Source organism: Tribolium madens, unplaced genomic scaffold (genome assembly GCF_015345945.1).
Source record: "Tribolium madens isolate multiple individuals breed KSU strain unplaced genomic scaffold, Tmad_KSU_1.1 Scaffold_2;HRSCAF=44;Tcas5.2_LGX, whole genome shotgun sequence".
Classification (NCBI taxonomy): Eukaryota; Metazoa; Arthropoda; class Insecta; order Coleoptera; family Tenebrionidae; genus Tribolium; species Tribolium madens.
The window spans coordinates 3,704,861-3,722,801 of record NW_025400995.1 but is presented as its reverse complement, the minus strand read 5'-3'; the positions used below and the strand labels follow the sequence as shown (position 1 = coordinate 3,722,801).

At 34.3% G+C, this 17,941-nt stretch overlaps 4 protein-coding genes across 4 annotated transcripts; 2 read left to right on the top strand and 2 right to left on the bottom strand.

Moving 5' to 3' along the window:
* Positions 1 to 1,272: 1,272 nt before the first annotated feature.
* LOC123006154 (lysine-specific demethylase 7B-like) lies at positions 1,273 to 5,138 on the top strand. The gene is made up of 12 exons (XM_044400414.1): positions 1,273 to 1,433; positions 1,519 to 1,604; positions 1,653 to 2,073; positions 2,128 to 2,419; positions 2,465 to 2,610; positions 2,663 to 2,864; positions 2,917 to 3,126; positions 3,175 to 3,383; positions 3,432 to 3,725; positions 3,775 to 3,950; positions 4,003 to 4,217; positions 4,265 to 5,138. The coding sequence occupies exons 1-12, from the start codon at positions 1,342 to 1,344 to the stop codon at positions 4,445 to 4,447; spliced, it is 2,526 nt and encodes an 841-aa protein (XP_044256349.1). The 5' UTR covers positions 1,273 to 1,341; the 3' UTR covers positions 4,448 to 5,138.
* Positions 5,139 to 5,209: 71 nt separating this feature from the next.
* On the bottom strand, positions 5,210 to 6,451 carry LOC123006155 (protein FAM8A1). Its single transcript, XM_044400415.1, has 4 exons — positions 5,962 to 6,451; positions 5,773 to 5,908; positions 5,598 to 5,724; positions 5,210 to 5,547 (listed from the first exon to the last, which is right to left on the bottom strand). The coding sequence occupies exons 1-4, from the start codon at positions 6,191 to 6,193 to the stop codon at positions 5,239 to 5,241; spliced, it is 804 nt and encodes a 267-aa protein (XP_044256350.1). The 5' UTR covers positions 6,194 to 6,451; the 3' UTR covers positions 5,210 to 5,238.
* A 2,880-nt stretch (positions 6,452 to 9,331) lies between these two features.
* LOC123006359 (neurogenic protein big brain) lies at positions 9,332 to 13,927 on the bottom strand. Its single transcript, XM_044400786.1, has 4 exons — positions 13,222 to 13,927; positions 12,987 to 13,113; positions 11,546 to 11,750; positions 9,332 to 10,560 (listed from the first exon to the last, which is right to left on the bottom strand). The coding sequence occupies exons 1-4, from the start codon at positions 13,553 to 13,555 to the stop codon at positions 9,550 to 9,552; spliced, it is 1,677 nt and encodes a 558-aa protein (XP_044256721.1). The 5' UTR covers positions 13,556 to 13,927; the 3' UTR covers positions 9,332 to 9,549.
* Positions 13,928 to 14,337: 410 nt separating this feature from the next.
* Positions 14,338 to 17,912, top strand: LOC123006358 (neuroligin-4, Y-linked). Its single transcript, XM_044400785.1, has 9 exons — positions 14,338 to 14,903; positions 14,953 to 15,231; positions 15,282 to 15,428; positions 15,482 to 15,850; positions 15,905 to 16,268; positions 16,316 to 16,503; positions 16,555 to 17,037; positions 17,083 to 17,198; positions 17,249 to 17,912. Exons 1-9 carry the CDS (start codon positions 14,607 to 14,609, stop codon positions 17,538 to 17,540), a joined length of 2,535 nt encoding a protein of 844 aa, XP_044256720.1. The 5' UTR covers positions 14,338 to 14,606; the 3' UTR covers positions 17,541 to 17,912.
* Positions 17,913 to 17,941: the final 29 nt, after the last annotated feature.

The following is a 17,941-nucleotide window of genomic DNA, read 5'->3' as shown; positions in this document are numbered from 1 at the left end:
ACTTTCACCGGTTTACTTAGGTACACCTATTTATTTCGTTCAAACATCGCAAAACTGCCCTTTGTTCTTATTTATCCCCCCACATCCTCATTAAAATTATAGTTTTGCTCAAAATAACTTACCTGAAATTAAGTTATAGATTTAAAAACTATTATAATTAAACTTGCAATCCATAAACACTTGTTTTTTTATATAAAATCTTTATTAATAGCATACTTTTTGTTTTTTTTTCATTATTTAGTGCGTAGCACGAGTTTCAGAAAAAAATTACAAGTATATTCTACTGTGTTTTTAATTTTTTCTTTTATAAATACTTGTATAAATTTTTAAAATAACATATTAAAAGTTTTCTAATTATCCTGTTATAATAAATAACAAGAAATTACTAAACTATAAATAATGTATTCCATAGTAATAAGCAATCTCTTACATAAATGTGTTTTTGGGACTTATACACGTATATCTAAGAAATAAATAATAGACAATCATTATTAATATTATGTATAAAAGAGAACTTTTTTTTTAATTTTTTGATTCACATTTAAATTACTATTAAATAAAAATTAATAAAACATGAATCGAATTTCATTTATTATGTATTATCCACAATTCAGTTATTTTATACAAAAACATTACAATTATTATACAAAATTATACAAAACAAGAGCTCTTTCAGTTATCCAAATAAAAATAAATACTAATGTTATAGCATTCTACTAAAAACAAGCAAAAATGATTTTTTTTATTTAAATTATAACGTGGAGACAAATTTTTTTATAATTAATTCAGGCATTATTTTTTGAGCTTCTTACGCAAAATTTGACATCAACACCCCTCTGGACGGTTATGTAGGAAATTTCACTGAGTCTCACTTTTTGAGCAATCAATAAGTAGGAAGATTTATTTTCGTGTTAGTCAAGACTCAAACTTCTAATTTTTCTGGTTGCGACATCTAGGCTTTATAATAACAGTTATACTTTTAACTTAACAAAAATTAGTTAAAATTAAAATTCCTGTAATTTAGCGACATCTAGTAGTGAGTAGTATTTAGTTAGATTGTACCTTTAACTTTAAATTCCTGTAATTGTAGCAGCATCAAGTATTGAGTAGTATTAAGTTATAATGTTAACTTTATAAAAGGTCGTAAAAGTTAAGAATCCTGTATTGGTACCGACATCTAGTATTGAGTAGCGTTACATTAACTTTGACAGAAAACAGTGCGTTGCCGTAGAAACCTGTAAAACTTTGTTACCATTTGTAAAATAATGACATAATCACAATGTTAGTATGGTTGTTAGTTTGGTTAGTTTACACAAGCAGTTTACAAAATAATATTTTATAATGGAGGCTTCTTATTGTTTGTGTGGTCAGCCTTACGATCCTAATATATTTATGATACAATGTGATGCATGCAAAGACTGGTTTCACAGCAGGTAAGTCGTCCACTCACCTGTTTGCTGTTTTTTGTTTTAGGAATAGGCCAGTGGGGCCAGTCTTAACTCACTTTCATTGTTGCAGTTGTTGTAATTTTCAAGAACATTTAGCCATAGAAATTGATAAATATCACTGTCCAAAATGTGCTCCAATATTTGGTCCATCAATATGTAAGTAGTTTCAGTGGATGAAATAGAGGGTAAATGATGATTTTTTAGATAAACCGTATCGTAATTGGCACAGACATGACTATTGGGACGAAGAGGCGACAACAAAGCCTGTTCAAACAGGAACTGGAGTTTTTATTAGAGAGTTATTGGCGAGACATTTTGCAAGTGAAGGAGAGGTTGTTATACATATGAGAGGTCAGCAGATTACGGAAACGCTGTTTCAACAACAAGGATTCAACAACCCTATTGTGGTTGATGGAAAAGACGGATTAGACATGACCCTTCCCCCTGATAATTTCAGTCTCTATGATGTGGAATCATATGTGGGTGGGGACGTAGAAATTGATGTAATAGACGTCACTAGACAATGTAATATAAAAATGAAATTACGAGATTTCGTAGAATACTATAACAGTTTAAACAGAACAAGGGTTTTTAACGTGGTCAGTTTGGAATTCTCAAAGACAGCGTAAAGTATACATATTTTGAAACAATATGTTAATACTTCATAGTATATTTGTAGTTTAGCACCTCTTGTGGAAGCCCCCTTAATAGCCCGCAAGTTAGACTGGGCTAACATCGTCTGGCCTCGCGATTTTCCTTTAGAAAGGCCACAAGTCCAAAAATATTGTCTGATGAGTGTTAAAGATTCCTACACCGACTTTCATATTGACTTTGGGGGCACTAGTGTGTGGTACCATGTTTTAAGGGGCGAAAAAATTTTCTATCTCATAAGACCAACCCCCGCAAATTTAACTCTTTACCAGCAATGGATGACGTCAAGCAATCAGAGTGAAACATTTTTTGGCGATCAGGTGAGTCCACCTCTTGAAAATACAATAAATTACGAATTATCTTAGGTTGATCGGTGTTATAAATGTATTTTGAGACAAGGACAAACCATGATGATACCAACAGGATGGATTCATGCCGTTTTGACACCGATTGATTCGTTGGTTTTTGGGGGAAATTTCCTCCAAAGTTTCAACATACCAATGCAACTAGCGTAAGTTATCTAATTTCAGTAAAAAACCTGAGCCTAAAATTTATCGTTTTAGGGTGTATGACATCGAAAAGAAGGTGAAAACCGACGCCAAGTACAGGTATCCAAATTTCGAACTAATCAATTGGTTCGCTGCCACGCATTTATTAAAAAAAATGTCTGAACTCAACAGTGAAGACAGAAAATGTCCAAACAATTTACTTGTCGGACTTAAAACTTTATTAATAACTTTGAAACAATGGAATTCGGAGAAAGATGTAAGCCGGGGGAAAGTGACAAGAAAAAAAATTATATTGTATCTCTTTTCAGTACAATACAAGTGTCAGGGATCAAATCCCATACACGGTAAATCCAGTTCAGTTATTGAAAGACATGTCGCGCGAAATAAGACATGCGGAACGAATTATTAATCAGCTAAATCCACCAAAACCGGAACGTGAGTCAAAACGGAAAAGGAGAAGACCTATAAATCGGGATTTCGTTGATTATTCTCTTTCACCTAAATCCTCTGCTCAAGATGTAATTACTTCAGTGCTGTCAATTTGTTGTTACTAATTTTATTTTCAGTTTATATCAGAAACAAAAGTTGTTGAATATGCTCGCCCACCTTTGAAAATATCTCTTCCCAAACCAGTGACTTACCCATATGATAGACCAAATTTCATGGAACAACGAATTAATGTAGATGACCAAAGTTGGTTATCGCCCCAGTTTTCGCGTCCTGAACAAACAACAGCCATACACAGAGGCGGTGCTGTCTTAAAATTCAAATTAGGGTAATTACTAGATCAACCTTTGCCCTGTTTTTAATTGATTAATTGTAGATCTAAGGATATTCTGCCACACAGCCACCCTGACATTCCAGAAGAACAGTTTGATTTCAAATCTGTATATGATTTCCATGATGAAAGTGATAGAGATGAAGACTGCTTTAATTTTACAATCGACGAGAATCCGCCTCCGAAAAAAAGCAAAAAGCAAAATTCGGCGAAATTCAAATTTCCAGCGAATTACGACGAGAAAACGAAAAAAGGGAAGGAACCGATGATAGATATCGACGGTGATTTACCAAAAAACGGCATAGAATCATTATTGAAAGCTTCAGCTTTGACCACAACGTATGTGTTTTTCATAAACCGTTAATTTTTTTAATTGTGTTTTAATTAGTGACAACAATGGGCGAGCTTCACCTTCTACACAAGAGGCTATAGCTGGGATGCTCTCCATTAGCCAAACCTACCTGCAATCGGGTAAAGTCAACGCTAGATCTGTACGAAAATACAGCAGTAGTCCGCCTTTAGAAGACGGAAATCTTAATAACGTCCACCAGGACGAAGATTACGGTAAAATTTTAGTAAATATCGAGGGAATTTAAGCGAATCGGTCAATTTTTAGTTTATCCGTCTTTGGATAATTCAGACGACGAGGATATACACATATTCAAACCTCGCGGGCGTTCAAAAATCGACGAGGCTTGGAATCCGAAGGCTAGAGTAGGTCCCTTATTACCGAAAATGAACAGACCGGCAAGAGAAGGTACGAAAAAACAGTCGGTTGAGAAGGTTTTAGAGGCCGCTGCTGCGAGAAGAGCGAATGAAACGCCAGAAAAAGTAATTTGTATCGTTTGATGAACAACAAAATAACTTTGTAATTGTAGGCACCGAAAAGGCAGTACAGACGAAAAAAAATTAAACAAAAATTGGAGATTAAAAGTCCAGCTTCTAATACGATTTCAGTGGGAAGTAGCTCTTCAACCTCAACTCCTAAGCCTAGGAAAGGTATGAAAACAGTTAAACAACGACTAGGGAAAATCTTGAAAATTCATAAAATGATGCATTGATAATAATTTATCTGTATTAATTAACACTAGTTTTGATTGCGTTATTAAATTCTCAGATGTGTTCACGATAAAAGGAACAAGCACCACAAGTAATCTTTATTTATTGTTATTGTTGTTTCTCTTATTAGATAAATTTATACTTTCATAGTCAATTTTTTTTTAACGGCAAATATTTTTCCCGCTTGATCCATTCATCGTGAATGTTAGTTAATTTTTAGTTTTGATTATAATACTCAGTGCCATGATGAAGTGGCACATGCTGTTTGTCAGTATTTTTTCTTACGGTAAAAGTAACATTAATTAGGTATATGGTATTTGTAATTGGTTAGTTTTGTTGGTATTGCAAGTTTTCTATTTTGTATATATTGAGTCTCGATTAATTTAATTATGAATGAATCATTTTTTGTATAATTATAAAGTATTGAAAGATAATCAGGGAATTTTAATTTGTAATTATTCATGATGTAAATATTGTTAATTTCTGTGATCGTGCAAAAATAAATTTTGCATTTTAACATAGTTTTAAATCGTAATAAAAGTTTTTATTTACTTACGTCTCGTGGTAAGTAAATGATTACAAATTCATTGATAAATTAATTAAAAAATGAATTGTTATTAAGATAATACACACATTTCCACAAAGTTTGTTTTTATTACCTATTCTTGCACTTAAAAAAAATATATGTAATTTTTTTAGCAGTAATAAAAACGTTTTATGAAAAACACAATTAGAATGTCTGTTTTTTAATAATAAAACAATCGTTTGCGTCCAGTATTGATATGTATTATGGTCACTGAATGTGAAACTGAATTTGGGGATTACATTCTACAACTAAACTACTACTCATTGCGTCATAACCAGTGCGATTATATCTGAATACATACAATGTAAAACACATGGGCAACATTACACCAAGAAATACATTTTTTAATACAGCCCGAATAATAGCTTTTTGCATACCAAGTGGTAAACATGGGCTCACTCTTACAACGTCGTCTGACTGCCCTGGCAATGGTGTAATATTCTCAACTTGAATTACCATTAAACCCATATATTTTTTGCCTGGAGTAGCACATGAACCCCCTTTTAACCAATACACCTGAAATTTGTTAAATTAAATAGTTGCTGCAAAATTTTTGGAGACATCACTTCGTAACAACACACTATGAAACGGTGTAGTAGTTCTAGTGTTAAAATTTCAACAGACATCTGCATGGCAATTTTTGGGTCTTGTAAATTTTTCTTAAATGAGTCAAATCTGTAGTTTTCTATGCTTCTGATAAATAAAAACGATTATTTAAGCAAAGTTGGTACTGGTACTTACAGGACATAAAAACATTCAATTATTACAAAGGTTACAACCATTTTTATTAACAGAAGAATAAGGAAATCTAAGAATTCGGCCACGATCCTTTTCCATAGTGGCGGTATGACAAATTCGTGTATACCAGGCTGAAATACTACAAAATTAAAACGTTATTGGTGACAGTAATTAACATAGGTGTTCATCTACCTGGAGTATTTGGATTTCTTCTATTACCGTGACCAATTCGGTTTAAATATGCTACATTCCAAGTATTATTTTCTGTTTGGCTTTGCAAATTTGTGTAATATGGGAAGCTCGCACAAAATCCATGCCATAACCTAGCTTCGTCCAACCACTGTTTTAGTTTATCTACATACTCTTGCCTACTTTCATACTTCTGTGTATTTTTCGTATTAAAATTTTCCATATTGAAGAACATAACTTGAAAAACTCAAGATTTCACATTTGAATTTATCAAAAACCATCTGTTTATTTCCACTGCTAATTTTTTGCTACCGAGAAGATAAATACACGAACGTGAATGACGTTGACATTTTCTCTTTGCATAATGTATTGAATTTAAAATTATGAAATTGGCCACATTTTTTAAATTTGCGCTCGAATTATTTAAATCTCATTTATTCTAAATAAAAACGATTACACAAATTTTAAATTTAATAGAGTTTGGTAAACTGAAGAGATACATCAGTAGAAAAATTGGGGGTATTTCTCTAGAGTTACTAGATTGAGAGAGTAACCGATAACACTCAGTACTTTGGAGTGGCGGTTTGCAATTTTTGACACTGCTTTGTGACCAGAATTGCAGATCTTTTCGTAATTTACCAATAAGAAGTGCATTCAAAATGTAAACTAACTATGTATATTTCTTTTATATACTTAAATAAAAAAAATAAAAATATTTTTTACTCAAAAATGGTGATTTGTATGAAAAATTTACATGGTTCAAACATCAGAGATCATTTTCTCGAAAAAATTGAATAGGTACGTGCACTTTGCTATTTTAGTTTTATTAGGACAATCAGTTTATCAATTCAAATTTAGAATATAGAGTGAGGTAAAAGCTAGAAGTACACACCGGGCGTGTATGCGTAGATGACCAAAACACGTCTCATAAAAGACCAACCATAGAAAGAAAGCCTAATAACTTATTATTATTTTTAAGTCATTCATTCACTTTATAAACGAAATAAGAAAAAAACGGTTTTTTAATTATTTATTTTTAAAAATAAAAACGCAATCAAAAAATCAGTGGCGTAGAAACGCCAAGTTTTTACAGACAACAATGAATTTCAAATGGCAACAAATTAAATGCACAGTCTATTATTTAAAATGTCAACTATTTTTGATCAGTAAAAATGATAAATGCACAGTAAAAATAATAAGTGTACAGTAAACTAATAAATGCGCAGTAAAAATAATAAATGCACAGTAATAAAAATAATAAACGCACAGTAAATATAATAAATGCACAGTAAAAATAATAAATGCACAGTAAAGACAATGAATAAATAAATAATGTCTGGCAAAACTAATTAATTTAATTCACACATTTACAAACAAAATGTTTCCGAGCAAAACTGGAATGTCGCAAACCGTTCAAAAACGAAATTGTGGTATCAGGAGCACAGCAGTGCACAAAGTGCGTACGCTGATTAGACTGATTATTATGATTATTACCATTTGTGCACAGTTTAGCGCTTGCTAAAATCATTCTTGCGCAGGGGCTCTTGCTAATACATATACAGGGTGCGCCAGAACTCGCGCCCCAGAGAAAAATGTCATATAAGGTAAGATACCAGGAGCATGGAAAAAATGTTAAAAAAATTTTATCTATAAAAATTTCGAAGTTATGAGGGTTTAAACTTTGCACTTTGATTCTATTTATTTCTGTTGGAAAAATAATTTTCCAAGTTTTTTTGATATAGGCTATTAAAAGAGGAAACAAGTAAGCTGTATCCTAAATTGTAACTGTGTTCAATGTTATTTGTAGATTTTATTGGCAAAATTTTTGTCCTTTTACTAAATAATTGTAAAAAAACATATACAAAATCATCAGTATCCTTAAATAGATATAAAAAATGTCAAATGTCAAAAAATAAATGTCAAAATTTTTTGACAGATAGAATTTTTTAAACATTTTTTTCATGTTCCTGGGACCTCACCTTACTTGAAAATTTTCTCTGGGGCGCGAGTTCTGGCGCACCCTGTATGTACCACCCTATAATAATAATAATAATAAATAACATTCTTGTGCAGGGGTCATACATTGTTATGTAACCAAGACTAAAAATTCCTTAAATTTTATATTATTTTGCTAATTTTGATTAAAGTTACGGAGCGTTTATTATTTTTACGGTGCAAAATATTATATTATACTGACCATTTTAATTTTTTTACTGTGCAAAAATTAATTAAATTCTGATCATTTATCATTTTATACTGATCAAAATTGAATTATTTACTGAGCGCTTTATTACTACCCATTTCAAATCATTTTTTCTATTCTTAATAGGTAATATCGTAAACGCTACGCTAAATAGAAATTATGCATAATATAATTGAGCTAAAGTTATTGATTTATCAAATCAGTGGCGGGTTTAAACCTAGTAGAGGCAATTGTCTTCGTTCGTTTTTCGGATTCCCAGAAATCACTTGAACCAAACATCTTATGTAAAATCGTCTGTGCAAACCGTTTTTTCTATTTAAAAAAATCGCAAAACTATAAACTTTCTAACCGAAACTAATATAACTCTAATTTATTACAGTTTTTCTAACTAAAATTTTGAAAAAATCAGAAATAATCAAACACTTGAAAATTGAACCAGATAACGTTTTTTGAATTCCTAAGGGTCCTAAGCTGTTGATAAAGTAAAAACGTTGCTATAAGTAATATTAAAAAAAAATCTACATTGTATACGGGGTGTTTACAGTCTTGAGGTTGAAATTTCTAGGATAGAAAAAAAAAACTAATACGCTATAAAATAAAAAATTACGTTTAATTCGTTTGATATATATATTTATTATTTATTTGAGAACTATTGCTTCGACTAACAATGTCATTGGTGCCTTGTGCTTCACCGTAAATTATAATTACGACAACCAATTTATTATTTTAATATTGGCATTCCATGTTCATAAATTTGGAAAAAATCAAAACAAGTATTAGGTAAACCTTTGGTTGGAAGTGCAGAAGATCTTCGACTTTTGATAAAAATTAAAGCAAAATCAAATCATATGAGGACGATGTCAAAACTGTAGAGTGACTTTTCTCTTTCATTATTGCCCTGTACAAAATTAAAGTTCTAGTGTTTATTTTATTTTCATCAATAAATTTTAAAAAGTGGTATGTTTGTTAGATCATCTGTTTACGAAATACGTGTATTTGTTGTTCCAGATTTCAGATTGTTTATTGTTGTTTTGTGGTGACGGAAACCGCTACGCCACTGCACGGAATCGATCTCAATTGACTTTTCAATTAGAGTTAAAGGGTAAAGATCAACGAACAAAATCTAGTATTAATTGATTTTACGGTTCGAAAAAAAACACAAAATTTTCAAAAATGTTTTATTTGAGACATGTTGGTTTCAGTCATGTTTATAAATAAAATAACTACTTACTAAACAAGAACACTTTTCTATGTAGCTATCGCAAAGATTGAATTATACTACTTACACATAAGTCTAAAATCTAAAAAAATAACTATTCGCTATTCTTTGGGTACATTGAAACTTGTAAAATGCTGTACAACGGGTAATCTCAATACTCGAAGTTAAGTTAATATTGTGACGAAGGAGAATGTTGATGATGATGGTACGAATTTGACGTAGAGTTTCCTGTAGTGGTTAGGAGTTGGTTCGTCGAGGGGGGCGGTCTCCCCTCCACCGGCCCGGCATTCCTGGTGACATAACTGGCTGCATTTCCGGCTTTATTTTGGAAACTCGAAGTGTTGGAATGATACGTATTGTTCCTAGGTGTTGGTCCATGATACGACCCGTAACTCGAATCATCTGACTGGGCTGACTGCCCTCTTCGCTGCAAACTCATAATCCCATACATCGACTCCGGCCTGTTTACCTTCGAATTCTTTTTATTTTCTTCACTATTCGGTGCATTACTTTTACTAGGATAAGCGTTTTTGTCAGTTTCTGACCTCGAGAGACTCCCCGGAGGGTTTCCTCTCATCCCATACACACTTTCGGATCGTTGTTGTAGCTGATTTTGCAAGTTTTGGTTATGAACATGAGTTTGTTGGTTCAGTTTTATTGAATACAGTGACTGTGTGGGGACCAACGGACCAGGTTTTGGGAGAATATCACGAGGTCCACCACTGTTTTTCGTATAAACTGACTGGGAACGATTTAAATTCGCTCTAGTGAGTGGAGGTGATTTACAATACAGCGACCTTGTCCCTCCATAGAGAGATTCAACCCGTTCTAATTTTGTAGCAGGTGTTGAATATAGACTAGCTGATGTTAAACTCGGACAATAACCGGTAGCTCCATTGGTCGTCCCAGCTCTATAAGAAGTGTACGTTGATTCCTGGTATTTCGGAGCATTAGGTTTATCTAAATCATCATAAGTGTCTTCATCTGACTGGATACTGGACGAATCACCATCACTTGAACTGCTTTGACGTTTAGAACGTTTGGAATTGAAAATATATTCGTGAATTAACCCAGCTGCAACGCCTCCAATTATGGGCCCTAGCCAATAAACCCAATGATTATCCCACTTTTTCAACACAAACGACGGGCCAAGCGAGCGGGCAGGATTCAGATGCGGCATCTAAAAAATAAAATAACATCTTCAAAAACTTTCATTTCACGCTAGCGTGTGAAGTAAAGTTCGTTCTTTAACTTTATGCGCGTGGATCAATTAATAATTCGAAAGGCGTACCAAACCGCTATCTCTTTTCAACATTTGTAAAGAGGCTTGTTGCTCTCTCCCTACGTATTTGCGTAAGGTCGGTCACGCTATTTATCTCACTTTAACGAACGCAATTAAAGTAACATAGGACTAGTGACGTACGTCAAAAGTGTGTCTTACCGTCACGTAATTTCATTTTTAATAGGGTTAATATTTATACTCTTTATACAGGCTGTATTATAACAAAACGCCCCAAACCATAATTTCATTACTTTTAAAGACGTTATAACACTCTTTTGCTCAAAGTTGAACAGCGTTTGCTTGTCTTAGATAAAATAAATAGAAATGTTATATTCTTTCCACTTTATTTAACTTAATTTTAAAATTATCTAAAACCAAAAGTTAGTAATAAATCATAGTAAGGGAACTTGTTAATAAAGAATCCAAAAATAATAAAATATACAGTGTTACATTTAAAAACTTAAATTAATGTCACTTCCGGTAAAACAGGAAGCAGCATTGATTGAGCATCTATGCCAAACAATAGATGACAAGAAACTGTTCAACTTTGTTCCAAGAAATATTGTCATATCTTTAAAAATAATGGAGTTAAGGCTTGAGGCGTTTTTTATAATACAGCCTGTATCATCATAACAATCGTAATTCAAGCCTTACAAAAATCACATTGTCACGGAGAAGCTTTAATTTTTGACTTTAGTACCAAAGTGTCAAAAGCTGTCAAATGTCAAAGACAGACGAAGGCTATGTCGTGTTCTTGATTCACCCTACCCCCACCAGCAATTCAAAAAAATAATAAACTGTACACTAAGTTCATCTTTTTAAAAAATTTAATTAGATCTTTTAGACGCAGAATTAAAAAAAATCAATGATCTGTTATACTCACCGGCGATACGAAAGAGCAAGCAGAATAAGTCGCCCCGATCGTAATTGCGGACATCCCCATCCATCTTCTTTGGGCATCCATTGAGACAAAGTAGGCCAAAACGACCACAAATGTTAGAATAAATTCGTTACCGAATTTCTCCCACGGCCCATCTTTCATCGGTGGAGACATGGGGAGATCTTCATGATTTCGAGGAATGGATACTCTGAAAAGAAAAGTTGAATTTTTAATAATCGTCGGCGGAAAATTCCAATATCTCGACTCATTTCGCGGGATTTGGTCCTTTTCATGTTCAGCTCAACGCAATCACACAGTTATTAATGTTTTCATTTGAAGAACACAAAAAGTGGTCCATGTGTTTAACATATGTTTAAGAAAAAATCGGCTCAAGTATAATTATGGTTTATTTTTGTGCGTTAACAAGTGTTCAAAAATGTCAACCCCAAATAAAGCATCGGCATCCCTACGGTGGTGGAGATAAAAATGGAAAGGAAATACCGAGTAATGGTAAAAAAAATGCCAGGTGGTTGAAACTCGAAGGGACACGTGCTGCAAGCTGAAGAACCTCAGTCTTTGAACAAAGACGGCTTGTATAACAGGAAGAGAGACAACAATGCTGCGAAGCTTTCGAAGTTTCGAACATCGGACTTTTGAGGAGTTGAGAAATAAATGCAAAGGAAGTATGCTTGACAACTGTGTAATTTAATTAAATGTTCGATATATAGATACGGCTTATTGAACACACGATCCCCTAAAAAACTCATCAACAATGAGTAAATCCCACGAGAGTGCAGAACAAGTGCAGACTTATTTATAATATACGATTGGGGTTAACGAACAATAATCACGCCGTTGTATGCGAATTAAAGTATATTGTCACACTTCAACTAACCAAATGCGGTTTTAGGAAGGGTCACATTGAATCTTCGTAATTGTTGCCGCATGTTAGTCTGTGATCCCCCTTTCAATGAGAAATCTATTTCGGTTTCGAGCGGCTAGTGTAACATTAGACCGTTTACCTGAACTTACGATTTACCTGCGATCAGGTCAAAATTTAAGGCAACGGCAGCTGCCGACTCACAAATTACATTCCAACGTCGAACAATGTTCACAGTTTTCATATTAATAAAGAATTAAATTCGATAACTTTGTGTTACAAAATTTCAGAATCAATCATTGAGTATGCATTTGTGGGTGCGCTTATCCTATAGAAAGAATGCTAAGCAACAGCTGAAAAAGGCAGGTGATACTCGACTGTCTTGACAGATGGTTGGGTAGGTATTCAGACGTGAACCTTCAAGCTACACAATCCGCTATATCTTCCGAAAGATAATTTCGGTCGAAAGGGACAAAAATACAACAACAGAGACGGAAGCAGTAATTTGGCTCAGTAATGTTTTTTCTTTTATTTCTTTGTAAATGAGAAATTTCAAACACTTACCCGTAGAGAAAAGCGGCGCCGGCTATAGCACCCCCACATTGTGCTATAATAAACATTGTTGTCCTCAACAGAGAAATATTCTTCGTAATGCCCATAGCTATAGTTACAGCCGGGTTTATGTGCGCCCCTGAAACAAAGTTTATTTATTTTAATTATGGTCAATTCTTGAACGAATTGCATTTAATTGACGGAATGTTTGTAGTACTTAATTGACGTATTAATTTACTTTACTTACCAGATATGTGTCCGAAGCACTGTGTTAATGATACCATTGCGAAGCCAGCTGCTAGTGCTGTTGAAAGAATTCCCAAAGAAGTAGTTGCCGAACCTCCATCGAAAGCACCTGCTTTTGCACCACACACAACAAACACATAAACAAAAGAAGCTATACACTCGGAGATCACTGATCTCCAAAATTCTAAAGTGCGAATTTCAACTTTAATTGATATTTTTGAAGTGAATTGCGAATTTGGTTTATCATTTCTTAAAGCTTCCAATTTTTCGAAAAGTGTCACTATATGGTAGTCAATACTTGGTTCACTAGATAAATTAACACGTTCCTCTGCCATACTTGAAATATTGCACTAAGTGTTCATTTTTGGAAAAAGGGACAAATTGTTAAATTAAAAAACGGTGCCGATGGGCCGACGGGACATTTCCGAAGAAACTCCTCTTCGCACATTGCAGTCGACGGACCACATGGTGACTTCCCCCTCTCAGGATCATCACCAATAACAAATGGATTCGCCATCCCTTCCCCACGCGGGACCCCATTTCAATTTCACAGCTTTTGCGGACATTGATGACACTGACTACGCATTTTATCATATTATCACTGTTATCATACACTACTGTAACTGTAGAATGTAAAACACATGTAGACACATTTTTCAAATTTTTAATAAAATAAAAAGTTCAATAATTGCAACAATAATAAACAAATAAATTACTTCAAATAATTTTTATATATTAGTATATTTTATAATATAGAAATAACGAATGAATCGCGTTTATTTTCTGCCCCTTTGGAAATAAAATCAAAGAATGAATGGAGCTGCATTGAAAAGAAGTCGTAGGCAACCAGCAATAGTAAAAGGAAGAAGAAAGGTATGTGGGAGAAATCTTGAAATTTAATTTCAATGCCAATCTGAAATGTACTAAAATTATTTACACCTAACACATTTCTTTTTTGTGTGTAGATATGGTGCTTTAAATGCTCACTGTTAAAACAGTTAAAAGAATAATTTGGACGCAACTTAAGAATAAAATAATTGTAATTGGGAAAAAAACCTGTTCTTTGTTGATTTTACTTCGTATCAGTCACAATCAAGCGACGTAAATACACAGTTATAGATAAAAATATGTCGAAACTTTTGTTATCGAGATAATATCTAATGAGAGTATGAGTAATGGGTACGGTGTTGAAAAGTCGGGCGTGTCCTTATTAAATGAGTAATTCACTTATTAAGAGAATAATTCGTTAGAATTTCATTCACTTAGTCGGTAAAACTGATAAGAAATTTTCTCCGGAGTTCGTGATCTTCCCATTCCTGAGTTAAATGTGACGTCGCACAGGTGTTTTGCGCCCACCTGTATTCAGTGTTGTTACTCCACGGTAATATGGCGGTTATAGACCACCTGAAGTTCAAATTATTTATATTTTTGTGTAGTGAATTTACTTGTTGTGTTGTACTTGGACAATATAGACCAAATAATGTGTATGGTCAACACGACGACCGAAATCAGTTCAGTCAGTACAACAACCCGTACCATACACCAAACCCTGGCGACAGGGATTACAGAACATACGTCTACAAGGGGAGACGTTACGGGCAACAGAACAATTTTTATAACAACAGGTGGCGTCCTGGAGACCCCAGAATACAGGGCCAGGATGAACACTTCTTCTACGATCAAGTATTTTGCAACAATTTTAATTAGTCACAATTTTATTCGTTGTTTGTAGCAAGGGAATGGTGAACCAATTTTACCAGGAGTACTGGGTGGTTGGCGCACCGATTTGCAAGGGAAATTCCGGTCACAGACAAAAGACAGAAAAAGGGACATTTTCGTGACAACCACTCATGGACAAGTCCAGGGTTTTTTGGTATATCTCTTTGATAATCCAGACCCGGAGTCGCTCTATAGACCCGGATCTGAATTTATAGAGCGGGAATATGGCGCAACTGAAGTTTATTTGGGCATACCTTATGCCGAACCTCCAATTCTGGAAGGCCGATTTAAGGTGTGTATCTATATTCACAATTTGGAAATATTTTATCAGTTGATTTAAAGCCTCCCAGATGGCACAAAGGCTGGCAATTGTTACAAGCAGTTGATTTTGGGCCTGCGTGCCCACAACCTGCTCGATATGTTGGAGCCACTAAAGGTGTAAGAGACATGGATGAAGACTGTTTATACCTCAATGTGTACAAGCCTCCAGTGAGTAAACTACAAAAGTTTTTTTTTTTTTCATTACACTGTTTCCTTTCAAGACTAGTGAAGAAGGAGTCGGGAAAAGATATCCAATAATGGTGTACATCCACGGTGGTGATTTTGTTAGAGGTGCTTCTAATACATTCCCAGGACACATTATGGCCACTTTTTACGAAGTAATAGTCGTCACTATTAACTACCGTTTGGGTGCCTTGGGATTTATAAGCACTGGTGATGTTAATTCACCAGGAAACTACGGAATTCTGGACCAAGCCATGGCTTTGAAGTGGATTTATGAAAACGCAGAAAGTTTCAATGGCGACAGATACAGTATTACGTTATTTGGGCCTGGTGCTGGAGCCGCCTCAGCCGGCCTCCTCATGGTAGCGCCCCAAACCAAAGACATGGTCTCGAAAGTGATAGCTCAAGTAATTTTTTCAACAATTTTTGTTCTATTGCGTTACAGTTTTCTGTAATTGTAGAGCGGCTCAGCCTTGGCTGATTGGACCCTAATTGTCGATAAATACCGTGCCCAGAATACCAGTAGAGTTTTTGGGAAACTTATAGGGTGCAGTATTGAGTCTTCATGGAAACTGATGAATTGTCTCAAACAAGGGCGGAGTTTTTACGAAATAGGTAACTCGGAGTTTCCTCCCGAAGTTGGTCTTTTTCCTTGGGCACCAGTAATAGAAATGAATGTCTCAATGCCTTTCTATGAAGGGTGGCAAGAAAGTGATTGGCATTTTCTCAAAGAAACGCCTGAAGAACTGATTAAAAAAAGACACTTTAATAAGTATTTAAAATACATGTCCGGGATTACTCTTCAAGAGGCAGCAACGTTTATTAGTACGTATCACACAATTACAAATAATCATTTGATAAACAAATTTCAGCTTCAAATAAGTCACTCGAGCCTAATTTTATTATCGACCAAGAATTTTTCGACCAAAAAGTAAAAGAACTTGTGCTACGTTACAACTACACTTTAAATCCTAATGGCACTTATGAGGCTATTAAATATATGTATACATACTGGCCTGATCCTAACAACAAAACACACATACGTGATAAATATATACAGGTAATTAATATTAAAAATTGTAAATATTACAATTGTATAAAAAAATTGTAGATGCTCTCTGATTTTCTCTATACCGCACCAAATGACAAAATTGCGAAGCTACTAGTAGAACAAGGGGTTGAAGTCTACATGTATGTTTTAAACACCACAATTGAATCATTTAAATTAGAAGAATGGCGAAAGGTTCCTCATGACATTGAGCATTATTTGTTGTGTGGAGCGCCGTTTATGGACACCGAATTTTTCCCTGAGGGTTTCACACGGACCCAATGGACGAACAACGACAGAAACATGAGCCATTTTTTCATGCAAGCTTACACGAATTTCGCAAAGTATGGTAACCCAACGTACACTCAAATCCTCGGCATACATTTCGAAGTTGCCAAACATGGAGAACTCAAATATCTTAATTTAAACACAACATACAATTCGTCAATTATGTGGAATTTTAGACAAACCCAGTCAGCGTTTTGGTCCCAATATTTGCCCACAGTTGTGGGCCATTTGGTCCCGACTTACCCGCCCACCACTGAGGTACAAACAAAAGTCTGAAAATATGAAACTGAAATTTTTTTTTAGTATTGGTGGGAGCCACGAGCGCCTTTACAAATCGCATTTTGGAGTATGTCAGCTGCTTGTCTCCTTCTTGTAGTGCTTCTTGTTGTGTGTTGTATGCTTTGGCGAAATGCGAAAAGGTGAGTCGAATTATTTACCAATAAAAGACTTGTATTATGTGTTTATAAAGGCAATCAGATCGTTACATCTACGACCCTGATCCCGACGAAGGAGTTGACAATACAAGACTTACAAGCGCCTATGATTATGCCGACAAATTGCGAACACCAATCAGTGTTCCACCTAGAACAAACAGTGCTTCCACGTTTCGAACTGAAAGTGCGGTGTCACTAAAAGAAACACAAGGTTTTGTGAGTAGCAGTCCAAGTGAAGATTATCCAAGAAAAGGCACTCCTGTGCTGTCCCATAGACAAAAAAGCAAAACAGAATTGTCGCAAGGGGTGCCACAGACTGATGTTTGAATGAAGTTTTGCGCCATCTAGAACCAGTTTCAAGACCCAATGTGTTCTTTCATAAAAGACTAATAAATGAGTACATATAATAGAGTAAGCTTTCCGTCCATGATGTTCAATTGTTAATGACACTTAAAGTTTTATGTATACGTATTTTTATATAGCCAAGTAACACTTACTTAATAAATTAAGTATAAACCTACTTGTAAGACAATATATTTCAGCAATTGAAACAAATAAAAAACAAAACGTTTTTATGATTGTACCAAAGAAAAATGAACAATAAATCGGAAAAGAATACCACAAACAAACAGCTTATTTTGTAACAAAAATTGTAGATCTCGTAATAGTTTCAATAAAGTTTTATAATGTTTTGTAATATTTTTCTCTTTTTTTTTTCTTCTAAAAAG

Coding starts and splice junctions, on each gene's coding strand:
- LOC123006154 (XM_044400414.1), top strand. CDS start 1,342: ATGGAGGCTTCTTATTGTTTGTGTGGTCAGCCTTACGATCCTAATATA. Junction 2,074..2,127: donor TTGGAATTCTCAAAGACAGC/GTAAAGTATACA, acceptor GTATATTTGTAG/TTTAGCACCTCTTGTGGAAG. Junction 3,726..3,774: donor GCTTCAGCTTTGACCACAAC/GTATGTGTTTTT, acceptor TGTTTTAATTAG/TGACAACAATGGGCGAGCTT.
- LOC123006155 (XM_044400415.1), bottom strand. CDS start 6,193: ATGTTCTTCAATATGGAAAATTTTAATACGAAAAATACACAGAAGTAT. Junction 5,909..5,961: donor AAGAAATCCAAATACTCCAG/GTAGATGAACAC, acceptor TTAATTTTGTAG/TATTTCAGCCTGGTATACAC. Junction 5,548..5,597: donor TCATAGTGTGTTGTTACGAA/GTGATGTCTCCA, acceptor AACAAATTTCAG/GTGTATTGGTTAAAAGGGGG.
- LOC123006359 (XM_044400786.1), bottom strand. CDS start 13,555: ATGGCAGAGGAACGTGTTAATTTATCTAGTGAACCAAGTATTGACTAC. Junction 13,114..13,221: donor GTGCTTCGGACACATATCTG/GTAAGTAAAGTA, acceptor ACTTTGTTTCAG/GGGCGCACATAAACCCGGCT. Junction 10,561..11,545: donor CTTGCTCTTTCGTATCGCCG/GTGAGTATAACA, acceptor TTTATTTTTTAG/ATGCCGCATCTGAATCCTGC.
- LOC123006358 (XM_044400785.1), top strand. CDS start 14,607: ATGGCGGTTATAGACCACCTGAAGTTCAAATTATTTATATTTTTGTGT. Junction 14,904..14,952: donor AACACTTCTTCTACGATCAA/GTATTTTGCAAC, acceptor CGTTGTTTGTAG/CAAGGGAATGGTGAACCAAT. Junction 15,232..15,281: donor TTCTGGAAGGCCGATTTAAG/GTGTGTATCTAT, acceptor GTTGATTTAAAG/CCTCCCAGATGGCACAAAGG.